Here is a 14,166-nt window from a genome sequence, read left to right on the forward strand (position 1 = left end):
TTCTTGTGTAACTTTTTATGTATTTGATTTTTACAGCGAATAAATGAATTCTATTCTATTCTATATTCCTACTAGATCTAATTCTGAGTACGTATTTGCTTCTTCTTTTGTAATTTTGCCTTCATCTCGACTGACAAAATTGATATTTTTTTATATAATTTAAATTATCAGAGAATTATTATATTTTATGCTATAATTTTCATACTAGAGTTTATAGTAATGAGATCAATTTTACCTCGGTAATGACTATCTTTTTCCGGCGAAAGTTGCAAAATCAGAACAGCAATTTTGGTAATATTATTAAATTACAAACCAACAACACTTTCATTTTATACAACTGTGTTATTCAATAATTTAATACCTATTTAAAATCTCTATACTTTTAGCAATAAATATCCATTCTAGATTTATTTAGAATCTGAACACATCCTTATTAATTCGTATAATTTTTATTTCAACCAGACATTATCTCAGTTCTAATTGCGGTAGCTGCGAGTCAATACGCGGTACGAAGCTAGTAAAAATAAAAAGATGTACAGAACTTTTATCGAAGGGCTCAAAGCTTTTTATATGAAATCCGGCGTAACGAGGTAGTCAAGGGTGCGATTAAACTAATGTCCTTCTGCTTTATTATAAACCGATTTACTTAACTTCACTTGGTATTACTTAAGAATCCTACTTTAGCTTCACTTAGTATTACTTAACGCCGGCTACTCACGTTCCTGCAGCGGGGGCAATATTGGAATTGCACTTGGCTCCTCAATTGTGATGTGTATTCAGGGGCAATTTACAGAACAGCTGAAATTACTCCAACCGCCGTGCAACCGAGATAGTTCCGATGTTGCCCCTGCGGCAGATACGTGAGTAGCCGGCTTTAAGAATCCAACTTTAGCGTCACTTGGTATTACCTAAGAATCCGACTTTAGCAAGAAACTTGTTAATTACGTGGAAGTCATCAACATTTAACAGTTATTAGTGTATAATAGAGCGTATTTATATGTGTGATTTTTTTATCCATTTCCTTGATTTTTCTATTTTGGATTCAACATAAAAATCGTTTTACAAACCGAGTTATTTTAAAGATAGTATAGTGCCGAAAAATTGTTTGATAAATATACAATTTTAATAAAACTTTTAATTCTATATTTAATCCCAGATATTTCTTCCTTCATGAGTTTAAAAATAATGTTGGTATCTTCTTTTTAACAGACTTCAAAAAAGGAAGAGGTTATTAATTCGGCCGGTACCTATATTTTTTATGTATATACACTCCAAACTTTATAATGTTGCTATTTTAGTACCTATCTAAGTATCTACTCCGAAAGTAGGAGTTTTAATAGGTACATAATGTAATAAATAATCTTTCAAATATTCATACCTAAAAAATGGTATCAAAGAGCAATCACACTAAATATAATCCACTTCAAGATTAATGATCCCCGCAGAAACTAAAGCAAACACAAATGATTAATAACCATTTCATGAACTGAGACAATGCGAATGACCATCTTAAGTGACACTCAACTTGCACTCAAGAGTTACTCAACAGTCCTTGCTACGTTTGGACATCGGCTTTCACTTGTAGCAGCCGTGTGAATTTTTTCTATGGCAGATGTTGACAACCTTTTTTAAGTTTAAATAAAAAGCTACATAAATAAATATGAAGCTAGATTCTATGCGGATTTGCGATGTGAAATCTGGTCAATTGTGATTTGTGAATATCAATTCAGTACTTTTACGGCCAAGCTATTTCGAAATTGTTCAATCATGTCTGCTAAAGTTTTGAAGTTCTTTCTTAACGAACAAAAATTTCAAATAATAATAATAATAAATTCATATAAATAGCCACACACCCACATAACTTTTGTAAAACGCAAAAATAATCTACCTAGCAAACCAAACCGCTACACTAGTTTTAACACGTGGATTTGCTTGCTGTATTTCCCACATGTAAAGTAAGCCCTTCACAAAAAATACGCATTAAAAACCTTATATGTATCGTTATTTGGGAAGTCGGTTAAATCACATCGACTTCACACCGGGTTGTGTAACGCTAAACAAATTACCCAAAATTACATTAGTTCTATTGCTCTTATTCGCGAGACGCTTTGTGTCGTAATATAATAAATACGTACAATGAATACGTATAAGCTATAAGGATATGAACGATGAATTTTAAATGATTTTTGAGAAGATTTGGAAGATTTGCAAGTTTTTTAGAAAGCTTTAAAACTAGAAATTTCAAATAACTGCGAAAATTGAATTAATTATCTTGTTAATAATTGAAGTGATAAGTAAATAATGCAGCTTTCAAAAAAGTGATCCATATTATTGTATACATATTTTATCATATTTATAATAGACCGGGAGATACTGACACAAAATTTCGAGTCATTTGTAACAAGGATGGCGGTTCTACAGGGGTCTTAGTACGCAATGACAAAAAGAAAAATGATGGTGTGAACGCTGGTACCGGTGGCTTAGTCGCGTGGGCGTTTGTCGAACTCGTCGGAAAAATAGCGAAAGTCAAACGATTTGTAACACAAAAATTTTAGAATTTACCGATAGCCCATAAAAAAGTAGTAGGCGGTAGTGTCATGCCATACTTTTCCGGTGTGACTTACAGCCCGCCATACCGATGCGAATGTGTTGATTTAAATAAAACAATCATTCAACCATTTGTACCAGGCTAACTTTTGCACAGGTAACTATCGTCGTGCAGCCATTTACGAAAATCGCCATGCCATACTTTTCGGACGATTCCAAATGGTCGCCATACCGCCGAAAATCTGCAAAAAATTTTTATTTTGCCAAACTTTTTGTACCAGTATTGCATTTGGATTTTTGGAGAGTATTTGATAAAATGTGACCATTATTATATTTGCCATACTTCTAGTAGGGGGAAAAAGTGCTGTCATACTTGAAAACTTAATTTATTATTAATTTATATAAGTGAAGATTTCCAACACATAGATCTTTGAAATTTTGTATTTATATTTGTTGATCCTCAAACTTACAGGAAAAATAAGTGCCATACTGTTACAAATCGTTTGACTTTCGCTATTTTCCGACGAGTTCGACTAACGCCCACGCGACTAAGCCGCCGGTACCAGCGTTCACGCCATCGTTTTTCTTTTTGTCATTGCGTACTAAGACCCCTGTAGAACCGCCATCCTGTTACAAATGACTCGAAATTTTGTGTCAGTATCTCCCGGTCTATAAGTAAAAAAAAAACATTTTAGCAAGCATAAATATGACAATTCACACCCTTCTCAAAATCTAATCTTTCATACGAAATGCACAAACCACAATACATACACACGTTTTAATGCCGTTATAAAACAGCATTTAAAAAGGATTCGCTTAAAATTTAAGGCACACGTACCATTTCAACACTTGCATATAAAACGTTTATTATAGGTCACTAAAGAGCTAACGAGAAATTTTCTCACAATAAAAAAAATCTAATTTTCCTCTGACTCAAAAGAACCGCTGTAATATTTCGTAACCCGCCATTATATGGAGTAAACTATTATGTATGGCAGTTCAATTTTCACGCATCTGAATTGTTCTAGAACTTTCTTTGGGTCAATGACGTCATCAGCTTTAATTTGAATTGATTTAAACACAATATTAGCAGACTTACGATAGTTTTACTACAATAATAAAGAAAGAATATGTTTGTAAATAAAATAACCAATCATATCGCTTCATTTAGTTCGAAGTTTGAAGCGTTTAGCATTTTAAGCGATACTATTGGTTATTTACTAACACATTCTTCGATACACATCCTCGCACATTATTGGTGGAAAAGCACCCGCTCTACTCATCTTACAAACTTCTAAGTATCCACCAAAAAATGCTATACTTATATTTTTTTATTTGACCACAGATAAAGTAAATCTACAGATACATCTCTAAAAACACTTGCATTCAGTACGTTAAACACTCTAACAGCTGTTAAACATCCAAAAGCCATACATTACCCGTTTATTTCCTATTAAACAATTGAATACATAAAACTATTTTATTGTCTGTCGGTTAAGTGTTAGTTTAATAGTAAATGTTGACCGACAAAACGACCTCGTAAAAATTTTAACAGCGCCACTCTATTTGGTTTATTATTCACAAATAAATAGGGATTAAATCAATTAATAGGGGTTTAAAACCTATTTTATGTTCTCTTTTTTACAAACAGAAAAGAAACAAAATTGATTGATTCGTTATTCAGGGTAACTTATATGTTGTATAGAATTACTTAATTAAAAAAATATTATTATTAACTAGCGGTCCGCCCCGGCTTCGCCAGTGGTACATGTTTACGTTTTCTCTTCATAAGAAACATCCTGGTACTTCAAGGAATATTATAAAAAAAGAATTTACGAAATCGATTCAGCCGTTCTCGAGTTATGCGCTTACCAACACATTTTATGCTATGCTTTCTTTCTTCCATTAACTATAAACTTAAGTTACTAGTTAAGTTACTTTATACAAAACGTTATAAAAATATATAACGTTTTGCAGCTACTAGCTGCTAACTAGCTTTCTGCCCGCGGCTTCGCTCGCATTTTCAAAGATAAACCCGCATAGTTCCCGTTCCCGTGGGATTTCCGGGATAAAACCTATCCTATGTGTTAATCCAAGTTACCCTCTATATGTGTGCTAAAATTCATTGTAATCGGTTCAGTAGTTTTTGCGTGAAAGAGTAACAAACATCCATACAAACTTTCACATTTATAATATTAATAGGACTTATACTGCATAAGCAATCAACAAATTCTAAAAATACTCATGACATATATGCATCAATAAACGCTAAAATATAACGGGAAATGCACTATGACCATAGTATAAAGCTATGACGTCACGTAACTGGGCCGCCCGCCCACAAGCGTCTATAGGTCACCGACACCGATGTCTATCTTTTATCTTTATCTTTTATCTTTCACATCTATCTTGAGCGCCAAAAATTACTTGGAAGGCGATTGTCATAATAGATTATAAATTTTACTATAATAGATAGCTTTTGTACCTTTTTGACAGCTTACAAGCTTTTAAGATAACTTTGTATAGCTTTGCAACATTTTATAGTTTCGTCACTGTATAGATATTATAATAACGTCGTGTCTGACCGTTAATCTATAGGGACTTATTGACTTAAAAGTCTTGAAAAATTTAAACTTATAAATTTTTAAAGAATAGAAAAAATTCAGTCACGAGTCGGGATTCGAACCCGCGTCTTTCGCTATTCGGGGCGATATTCCGGGGGAATTTATATTAATAAAGCATTGTTTGTACACATAAACGCAACCAAAAATCCCTCTTATCCAAATATGTTTAAAAAATGCAAAAACAAAAAGCGAAGCCATATAAACATACCATTATAATACATAATCAGAGCATTCCGCTCGTAACGATGGTCCTCTCACCTCCGTATCTGGAGCCTCCATAGAGGGCAAAGATTTTAATGAGCATCGCAATGATGGAAACAAAGCCGCGAATGCCTTACTAAGGTTTCGTTTGCGAGTTGCGATCGAGAATAAGTCGAATAGTGGCTACCTATGTTACTAAAAGGTATGGAAAAAATTCTAAGCGGTCGTACGTGCGAATAACTTATTATTGAAGATATTTAGCAATATCATAGATTGTAAGCTTTATTGTTAATACTGGCTGGATATAGATATATCTGTGTTGAGTTTATTAATCCCATTAGCTGTTTTTGAGTGAAAGAGCGACTAACATGAATGCATCTTCAGATAATTTCGCGGTTATAAAAGTAATAAGATTATAATAAAACTAGATTTCCGCCCGCGGCTTCGCCCGCGTTTTCAAAGGAAAACCCGCATAGTTCCCGTTCCCGTGGGATTTCTGGGATAAAACCTATCCTATGTGTTAATCCAAGTTACCCTCTATATGTGTGCTAAATTTCATTGTAATCGGTTCAGTAGTTTTTACGTGAAAGAGTAACAAACATCCATACATCCATACATCCATACATCCATACATCCATACATCCTTACAAACTTTCGCCTTTATAATAGTATTGAGATTGAGATTGAGATGAGATTAAAATTTTAAAGCACATGCTTACACTACGTTTAAAATTAACTAGGTACCTATCAGTAATAACGTAATTAAAAAGGCCTTAACGAAATGTTTTGTAAATTTTTTTTTTTGGTTTCGATGCGCGAAATACTCGAAGGAATTTAATTTTTCTTTTTATGTTAAAGTAATAAATACTAAAGGTATTATAGTTAGGTACTATTATAAAACATATCGCAATGTGCGTCACCTATAATTTCGGATACAAAAACGTTATTTTTTACCTACTCTTAAAATTTCTACAATTTATTAATTCGAGAATAAATAGTAAGGATTCTATCCATTTCGCCCGCCATCCAGTATGACGTATAAGGCTATACGATAAGTTCAGACTAAGGCAGTCACAATAGGTCGATATGTAAATGGCTAGCGAACCTAGAGGTCCGCTTTCAAAGGCATTATGAAAGGGCTATAGTTCTAAAATTATAATATACTAGCTTTCCACCCGCAGCTTCGCCCGCGCAGTCAAAGAAAAACCCGCATAGTATTTAATTTTATTTGCCGTTCCCGTGGGATTTCCGGGATAAAACCTATCCTATTTCCCGGGGTAAAAAGTAGCCTATGTCCTTTCTCGGGTATCAAAATATCTCTATACCAAATTTCATGCAAATTGGTTCAGTAGTTAAGGCGTGATTGAGTAACAGACAGACAGAGTTACTTTCGCATTTATAATACATATTAGTATGGATTTTCTAGCTTCATGACGATTAGGTTAGTTTTATAAAATTGAATCAAATACCCAATAAGTACTTTATTTTTCGTGGTTAATCTGTTGATTAGAGGAATGTAAATATATGCTATCTAGATGTGTGTTTAATTTCATCTAAATATCTTCAGCTTTTTTTTGTGTGACTGAGTTACGAACAAAACAAGATAACTAGTAATTAATTATGATATTATTTGCAATTTTTAAGTAAAAAACATTTCCATTATGTATATGGCACTATTATTAATTAGAAATTATTCCAATGGATCGTATCACAAGTGAAAACCATAAAATTATAGTGCGTAGTTTTTTCAATGCAATTAACAACACTTGAACTCTGGCGCATCTGTCTTATTTCGATCAATCAATTTTCACCCTTAAGTAATTATCTTAAGATTCAAAATTCAATAACGCTATTGTGTCATAAAAAATATATTGTTACAAGGAAATATGGTCCTTGAAGCGGAATTTATAAGGATGATTTTTGAACGATGTTACGATTACATTAAAGTTTTTAGGGTGATCTGCGTACACATAAATGCAGGGTGTATTGCACCCCAATAACGGTTATATTTTGATATTATTTTAATTTGTGTTCAGAATAATAACAGGTGGTTTAAATTAATAGCAATTGATATTCAAAAATACATATTTATGTGGATCCGGATTCGATTATCATTAAACTACCTACAACAAATTATGTTTCAGATTCAGATTCAGATAAGCAAGATGAAATCTTATTAACTAGTTTCTGCCATTTAATAGAAGAAAAATCCATAATTATCTTATAATTTTAATTAAATATTAATGTGTATAATTAACTAATAATTAAACAGGTCAAATTAATAGAAAAAATTATATAAAAGGTTTGACTTACTTGCAAAAATATTCTCCTCGCGGCGTAGAAAGGCATGTGCCACCGTTCTTGCAAGGGGACGGAGAGCATGAGACGAAACCTGGAAATAAAGGATAGTATTAGTATTGTGAAGATATTTATTTATTGTAGGAAACTTAATTTAACGGGATTTATGGAAAAAAATGTGTGCGTGTACCTAGTACCTACTTGTGTGTGCGTGTACGTGTGTAACGTAAGAAGTGAAACTTCTTTATGACCTTATTTTTCAAAAAATAATTTACTATATGCCACTTTACAGAAATACGTCGAATCACGCGTGGTCCCTACCTATAAGAAAAAGATGGCGCGTAACGGAAAAATGTCACGCGTAACGAAAAAATGTTACACTAAATTTTTTTCCAACCCCGATAAAGAAGTTTCACTTCATTTTTTTCACAAAACTAAGAAAAATCTCTCTCTATAACCACTTTTCTGCCTAAGTTGATGTTGATCAATGCTGAATAATATTAATTAGCAAACACTCAATACGAAAATTCTCATTTTCCAAAGTCGGTTAAAGTAAACCAGGATATTTGGATAAGTAATAAATATTTACACTTGTCAAATTCCCACTCACGCGCCGGTCGAGCTGTCAGAATATTTGCTTACGATAAGTTTAACGGCTATTTGAGATAAAGATAATTTTTTTAGGAATAAATCCTGGATTTTATCAATTCAAGTATATTTAATCGTAATTCTTTGAAATACTTTAATTTGTATGATTTATTTCTGAATATTGATAAAATATGAATTACTAGCTTTCCACCCGCAGCTTCGCCCGCGCAGGCAAAGAAAAACCCGCATAGTTCCCGTTCCCGTGGGATTTCCGGGATAAAACCTATCCTATTTCCCGGGATAAAAAGTAGCCTATGTCCTTTCTCGGGTATCAAAATATCTCTATACCAAATTTCATGCAAATTGGTTCAGTAGTTAAGGCGTGATTGAGTAACAGACAGACAGACAGAGTTACTTTCGTATTTATAATATTAGTATGGATTAATTCTGTTTTGAATATCTTATTCGATTTATTTAATATTTATTTAAGTTGGCTACCATTTTGTTTTCAGCAACATTAATGATTTAACGAGAAGTGAAGTGAATGTGAAGCGAACAGAAGTTGAAGTGATGCTCAAACTCGACTATGACTAGTTCTAGCTATAACATCATATCCAGTTCTTTTGTAATAAGAATCATCAATTAGAACTATTTATAATCATAAACACAATTAAATTTATATTGAAACTTCTTATCAACCATAACTCTGTTTTAGCACTGACCCCATTTCATATTCACTACATCGAGCTTCCTATTTGTCCTTTTACGTTTTTAATTATTTTTCGACCCCATTACATAGTCACACTCATGTCACACTGAACTTCCCATTTGTTTTTACTTATTTTTAAAGCAAATTAATTAGAAACAAAACTCATTTATTGGTAGTCATCACCTTTTCATTGTTTTTTTTTAAGTGAAACTTCTCTAGGCGCGTTGAGAGTAAAATTTCAGGGTCGCGTCATGGCAATACCGTCCATGGGGTAAGGCGATTTTGGTATCTTTGAATCTTGCCAAATAAGTTTCACTTCTGACACGTGTGTTCAGCACACCTGCTCTTTTTTGTAGTCTCATTACTTATAAAATCTTCTCTTGTTATTAACATTGTAATTAATTCAATCGGAACATTACCAAAGCACACCTAATGGATGCCGAAAATGCAAATGCGTTTTTTCATACTTCAGAAGAATCGATTAATTCGCTACACTGGGTGGTCTCGATGCACCGATCTTATCGATTGTTAATTCTAGTGCCGATTAAACTTCCGAATCGTTTAAATCTTAAGACGAATCTCGAGACGGATCTTGAGATATCTCGGTTTAGATCTGATTTTGTGAAGTCGTAATGATTTGTCTTTGAAGGAACTTAGGAACATGATATTTAGAATGTTACGAATACCAAAGGTTCTTTCAATTTGTTAGTTGCCTTTTCATGCTGTCTTGATATGGAATGGTAGATAGATGGAATATTAGTGTGATATCATAATTTTGTTTGTAAATGTAGGAACTTCTTAAAAACATAATTAATAAGGAACATTTAATGTTATTTATAAGTTATACAATTCATATCATTTGTCCTATTTGAGATTAGAAATTTCTATCTCAAAAGTTTAAAGCGTATGTCCATCGAATTGTAGATACCTACTGAATAATTTTTACGGAGGGTTGCCATATTCAAACCTGGATATCATACAAGCAATTGCAAACACTCCATGAGCTTCAATACAAAACAAAAACCGGTTAGCGGACATCCGTACAAGGATAACTTTTTTACCGATCATGTTTACCGGTTTTAACGAAATCGTGAAATTAATGCATCGACCCTTTCATGAATAATTTATCTGTCCTAATATAGTCAAAGAGAATTCGTGAGTCAACGCTATTTGGCGGCAGATGGCGCTGTATCGAGTTTTTTTGTTTTTGTACTTATAAGTGATATTGATAGGTGTTTTGGTTATTTAAGTGTGCTTGTGTGGTGATTGTTAATGTGTGGGTAAATGAATGATGCTTTAGGAATCAAGATTTGTTTTTAAATGTATAACCACTGTAAGGAAGTAAGAAAGCAGAAGAATTAAAATGCCTCCTCAGTCCTCACGTTTAACTTTTATAATCCTTTCAAATTTTAGTACATTTAAGTACAAAAAAAGTAAAAACCATATCGATTACTAAAAATATAATTTACTAAAATACACGGTCTATTTAAAAAATGTCAACTTGATTTATACGTGTTAACTGTTATCCCTAAATTCATAAAATCCTGACTGGACAAAACAGGACAAGTCGCAACTTGAAGCGTACGATTTTAAATATTTTAATATTTTTAACACTGATAACGTAGCGTGGGAAAGAGTTACTGATAACCGAATATACATACATAAAAATATCTTCGCCCACTAACGCTTCCGCGAAGTATCCGTGAGAAATGAACTGTGATATATTATTTATATATTACGTTGTAATAATACGCAATTTGCATTTGATAACAGATTAAAAATGTTGCTTCTGTAAACAATGGTGGTTCGGAGAAACGAAGATGTTATTAGAGAAGGTAGATAATTGTGGTAAATAATAAATATGCATTTGCTTGGTTAATAATTATTTGACTGGCTTTTGTTTACAACAATGAAAGATACGATCGACATCTGTATCAAAAGTGACAATTTTAAAGCAAGAACTTTTCTATCATTTTGTTTTTTTGCATTACTTTCTGTACCTGGATACCTAATTGGGTAGTTTCAATTGATAATTCTCCTTTCATTTCTAAATCTAAATGTACACATTAAAGGTAGTGTGTTCAAATAAAACAACAACAAACATAGTTTCATAATGTATTGCGTAAAGCCCGAAAAACAATATATATATTATTCGTAACTAGCTTACCGCCCGCGGCTTCGCCCGCTTTATCTAAAACATAATAAATTATATACTAAAACCTTCCTCTTGAATCACTCTATCTATTAAAAAAAAACCGCATCAAAATCCGTTCCGTAGTTTTAAAGATTTAAGCATACATAGGGACAGAGAAAGCGACTTTGTTTTATACTATGTAGTGATACTGAAAGGACTTCAATATAAAATACTGGAAGCTTAAATAATAATCTGAAGCAGTACTCAGTTGTACGTGTGATTTTATTGGCTACTGACATTCGCGTGTACGGACGCATATTTATTTGTAAACATTTTGCAGCTTAAGCAGCTATCTAGAACGGTCTATCATTCGAGTATCATATCACCTTTAATTTATTTCTTATAGTTTTTATACAGTTAGTGTTTGATTCTTACTGATAACCATAATTACATTTGTCCTTTTGATATAAAACGTTACTAAAATTTAACCTATATGTAGGTCGTAGGTAAGTATTTAAAATTATGGAGTATTGACAGTTAGAAATTAAGTATGGCTAAAATTGACTAGTCCTCAGTATTTGAATAAGCTAAATATCATGTTCAAAGTTGCATTGTGTTAAACGTGTTGGACCCTTTGTGAACCTACATTTTCATAGTACAATCGTTGTATGGCCCCGCGAGACAGGCTGTGCCTAGTCCGGGGTCCGCTGTCGTAATCTGTACTTATTTTAATAACCTATCCTTTTGGCAAATAAATATAATTTTATTTTTATTTTTGAAGTGAAAACTTCTTTAGCGGCGTTGAGCACTTTTTCTGTAATGGGTATAAAATCTTAAACTCGCGTCAGGACACGTGACCTGATCGAAAAAGCGTAAGACCGACCGTACGCGTACCATTCCAAAATATCAAACATGCTCAACGTTAATAATCAAGTTTTCACTTCTGCCGGCACTCCCAGAGTGCAGGCAGAAGTGAAAACTTGTCTTTTGAAAACTCCCGTCTTTTTTTATTTAGTACATAGCCCGGTTGCCTAGAAGAGATCACTGCTAAGTGATAAGGCCGCCTTATAAACTGTACTATGTTTTGGTATAAAATTGTAACATAATTTCTTATTTGTATGGTTATATTAAAGAGTTAATAAATAACACACGAAAAATGCGACACTTCAAGTCTAAATATTACCAAATAAAAATGCGTCATATCGCGTGATCACCATAAACTTTAGAAGATTTTAATTGTCGTACATTACCAATTTCACGGTACAACATTGTCAGATTGGGGAATTTTAATCGCATATACGGGGAAATCTTTGGCATTGTAATTGACCCCTTTGTCATAGTTTAAACTTGCCCAAACATTTGTATGTAATTGATAATTCGCTTGTGAAAGTATGACTTGGCTATACCTATATGCAATGATGCATAGATCATATAATTATTAAGTTTAAATTAATTAGTTAGGTACTTATACTTATGTAAATGTTATACCAAAAGGAAAATCAGTTATTTTGTGAAAGAACGTATTGAAGAGTTATTAAATGCTGGCATTTACTGAACCTTGTTTGTGACAGCACTGATATTCAGTAGCCCACTGAGATTAGTGAAACTCTTGTTTTTCCTTAATGTTAGGAGTGCATTCATATCTCAACTTAAATCGTTTTGTTACATTTTTTAAGACTATTCATATAATAGCAACAACATTCATGCTATAAAGTCTCGGTAATTCACATTAATCTTTAATTAACATAGCAATCGATGGCAGATTGTTTTTCCTAATTAAAGCAAGATATCAAAACACGCGGCTTCAATTACCAGTCTTTAGAACAAATAAATTTGCATAAACGATTTCTAAGATATTATTTTAATCAATTTTCTGTATAGCATTTCTATTGTGTTTATGATTGTTGTAACCAACAACGAATGCGAAGTTAATTTGGCATAAAAACGGACAATTATTATTTACACCACGCGTTGATTCACTTAAAAGAAAACGAATCAAAATTAAACCATATAAAACTATATTCCACATGTAATAAAAAACCGCCAATGACTTCACAATCACATTGACAATGAAACAATAATTTTATAACATCTGTGTATGTATGTATGTGTGAAGGGTGCCCACCCTTCCGTCACGCGTGTGCGCATCGAGACTATGCTATGGTGGAATATTCTAGACGTAATGTACTGGTTTATTTGAGGACGATTCACATTTACTTTATAGCTACGAATTAAAAATTTCTTTTAAATTTTAAGCTTGACCTCCTAACTACTGATGTATTATATACGTGAATAGTTTTTTTAGTGTGTATGTTTGTTGATTTTTTATGATAAAACGGAAGTTGTTAATTTTGTTAAAGTATATAGAAAATAGTCTAGACCAGCTTTCACTATACCAAATCACCATTCCCAATAGTCTATACTCTACTCTAAAAATGAATCGCCAAATGTTGCTTAGCGCAAAGTCCAAAAAATAGAATAAATAGCCGAATTGCAGGTCAATCCGTTATTGTCCAATTCGGCTATTTATTCTATTTTTTTAAGGCACAAGGAAGGTGTCCATGAAGAGAAAACACGAAAACGGGACAATAGAGCAGAAAGCCCGTTGGGGCAGCTAGTTAAAATACAAGGTAGGTACTAGAAACATACATACCTATCACATATTATGTATCAGCTATCAAGTACTTTAAACTTAAATAACATATAAATGGTCCCAAAACAACAAGTACACTCCCCAGTCACCCACTGGCACACAATGATCTGATTGCGGATGTAGTGTATTGACTATTGTGGCATCCGGCGCGCCTTGTTTGGTACTAGAGGTTTGGTGATGTTTCGTTTAGGTGGACTATAAATTGGAACATTTAGTCCATTTTCAAGTTCTATATTTGTTACTTGAACTGTTTTTGGTAGATTTTGGGTTTACAATTATTTGAATAGATTCAAAACTAAATTGATCTCTCGATATTTATCTTTTTTGTACCTCCAATGTTTCGGAAGTTGCATTATCACTTGCTATTAGTTAGTTTTATTAATCTCATTACATAATGTTGCCAAATTATATT

The 14,166-nt window shown here is 32.8% G+C and overlaps 1 protein-coding gene across 1 annotated transcript in view; it reads right to left on the minus strand.

The window, feature by feature from the left end:
- Window positions 1-14,166, minus strand: part of N (neurogenic locus Notch protein) — a 143,283-nt gene that overhangs the window by 93,266 nt on the left and 35,851 nt on the right. Inside the window, exon 2 of the mRNA XM_089713320.1 lies at window positions 7,686-7,764. Within this exon, the coding sequence (XP_089569446.1) occupies window positions 7,686-7,764 (79 nt within the window). The remainder of the gene's footprint in view (window positions 1-7,685; window positions 7,765-14,166) is intronic.

This window comes from Colias philodice, chromosome 3, assembly GCF_061535455.1.
Source record: "Colias philodice isolate Cphi_HAF_F1 chromosome 3, ilColPhil1 Martin Lab GWU primary, whole genome shotgun sequence".
NCBI classification, from domain to species: domain Eukaryota; kingdom Metazoa; phylum Arthropoda; class Insecta; order Lepidoptera; family Pieridae; genus Colias; species Colias philodice.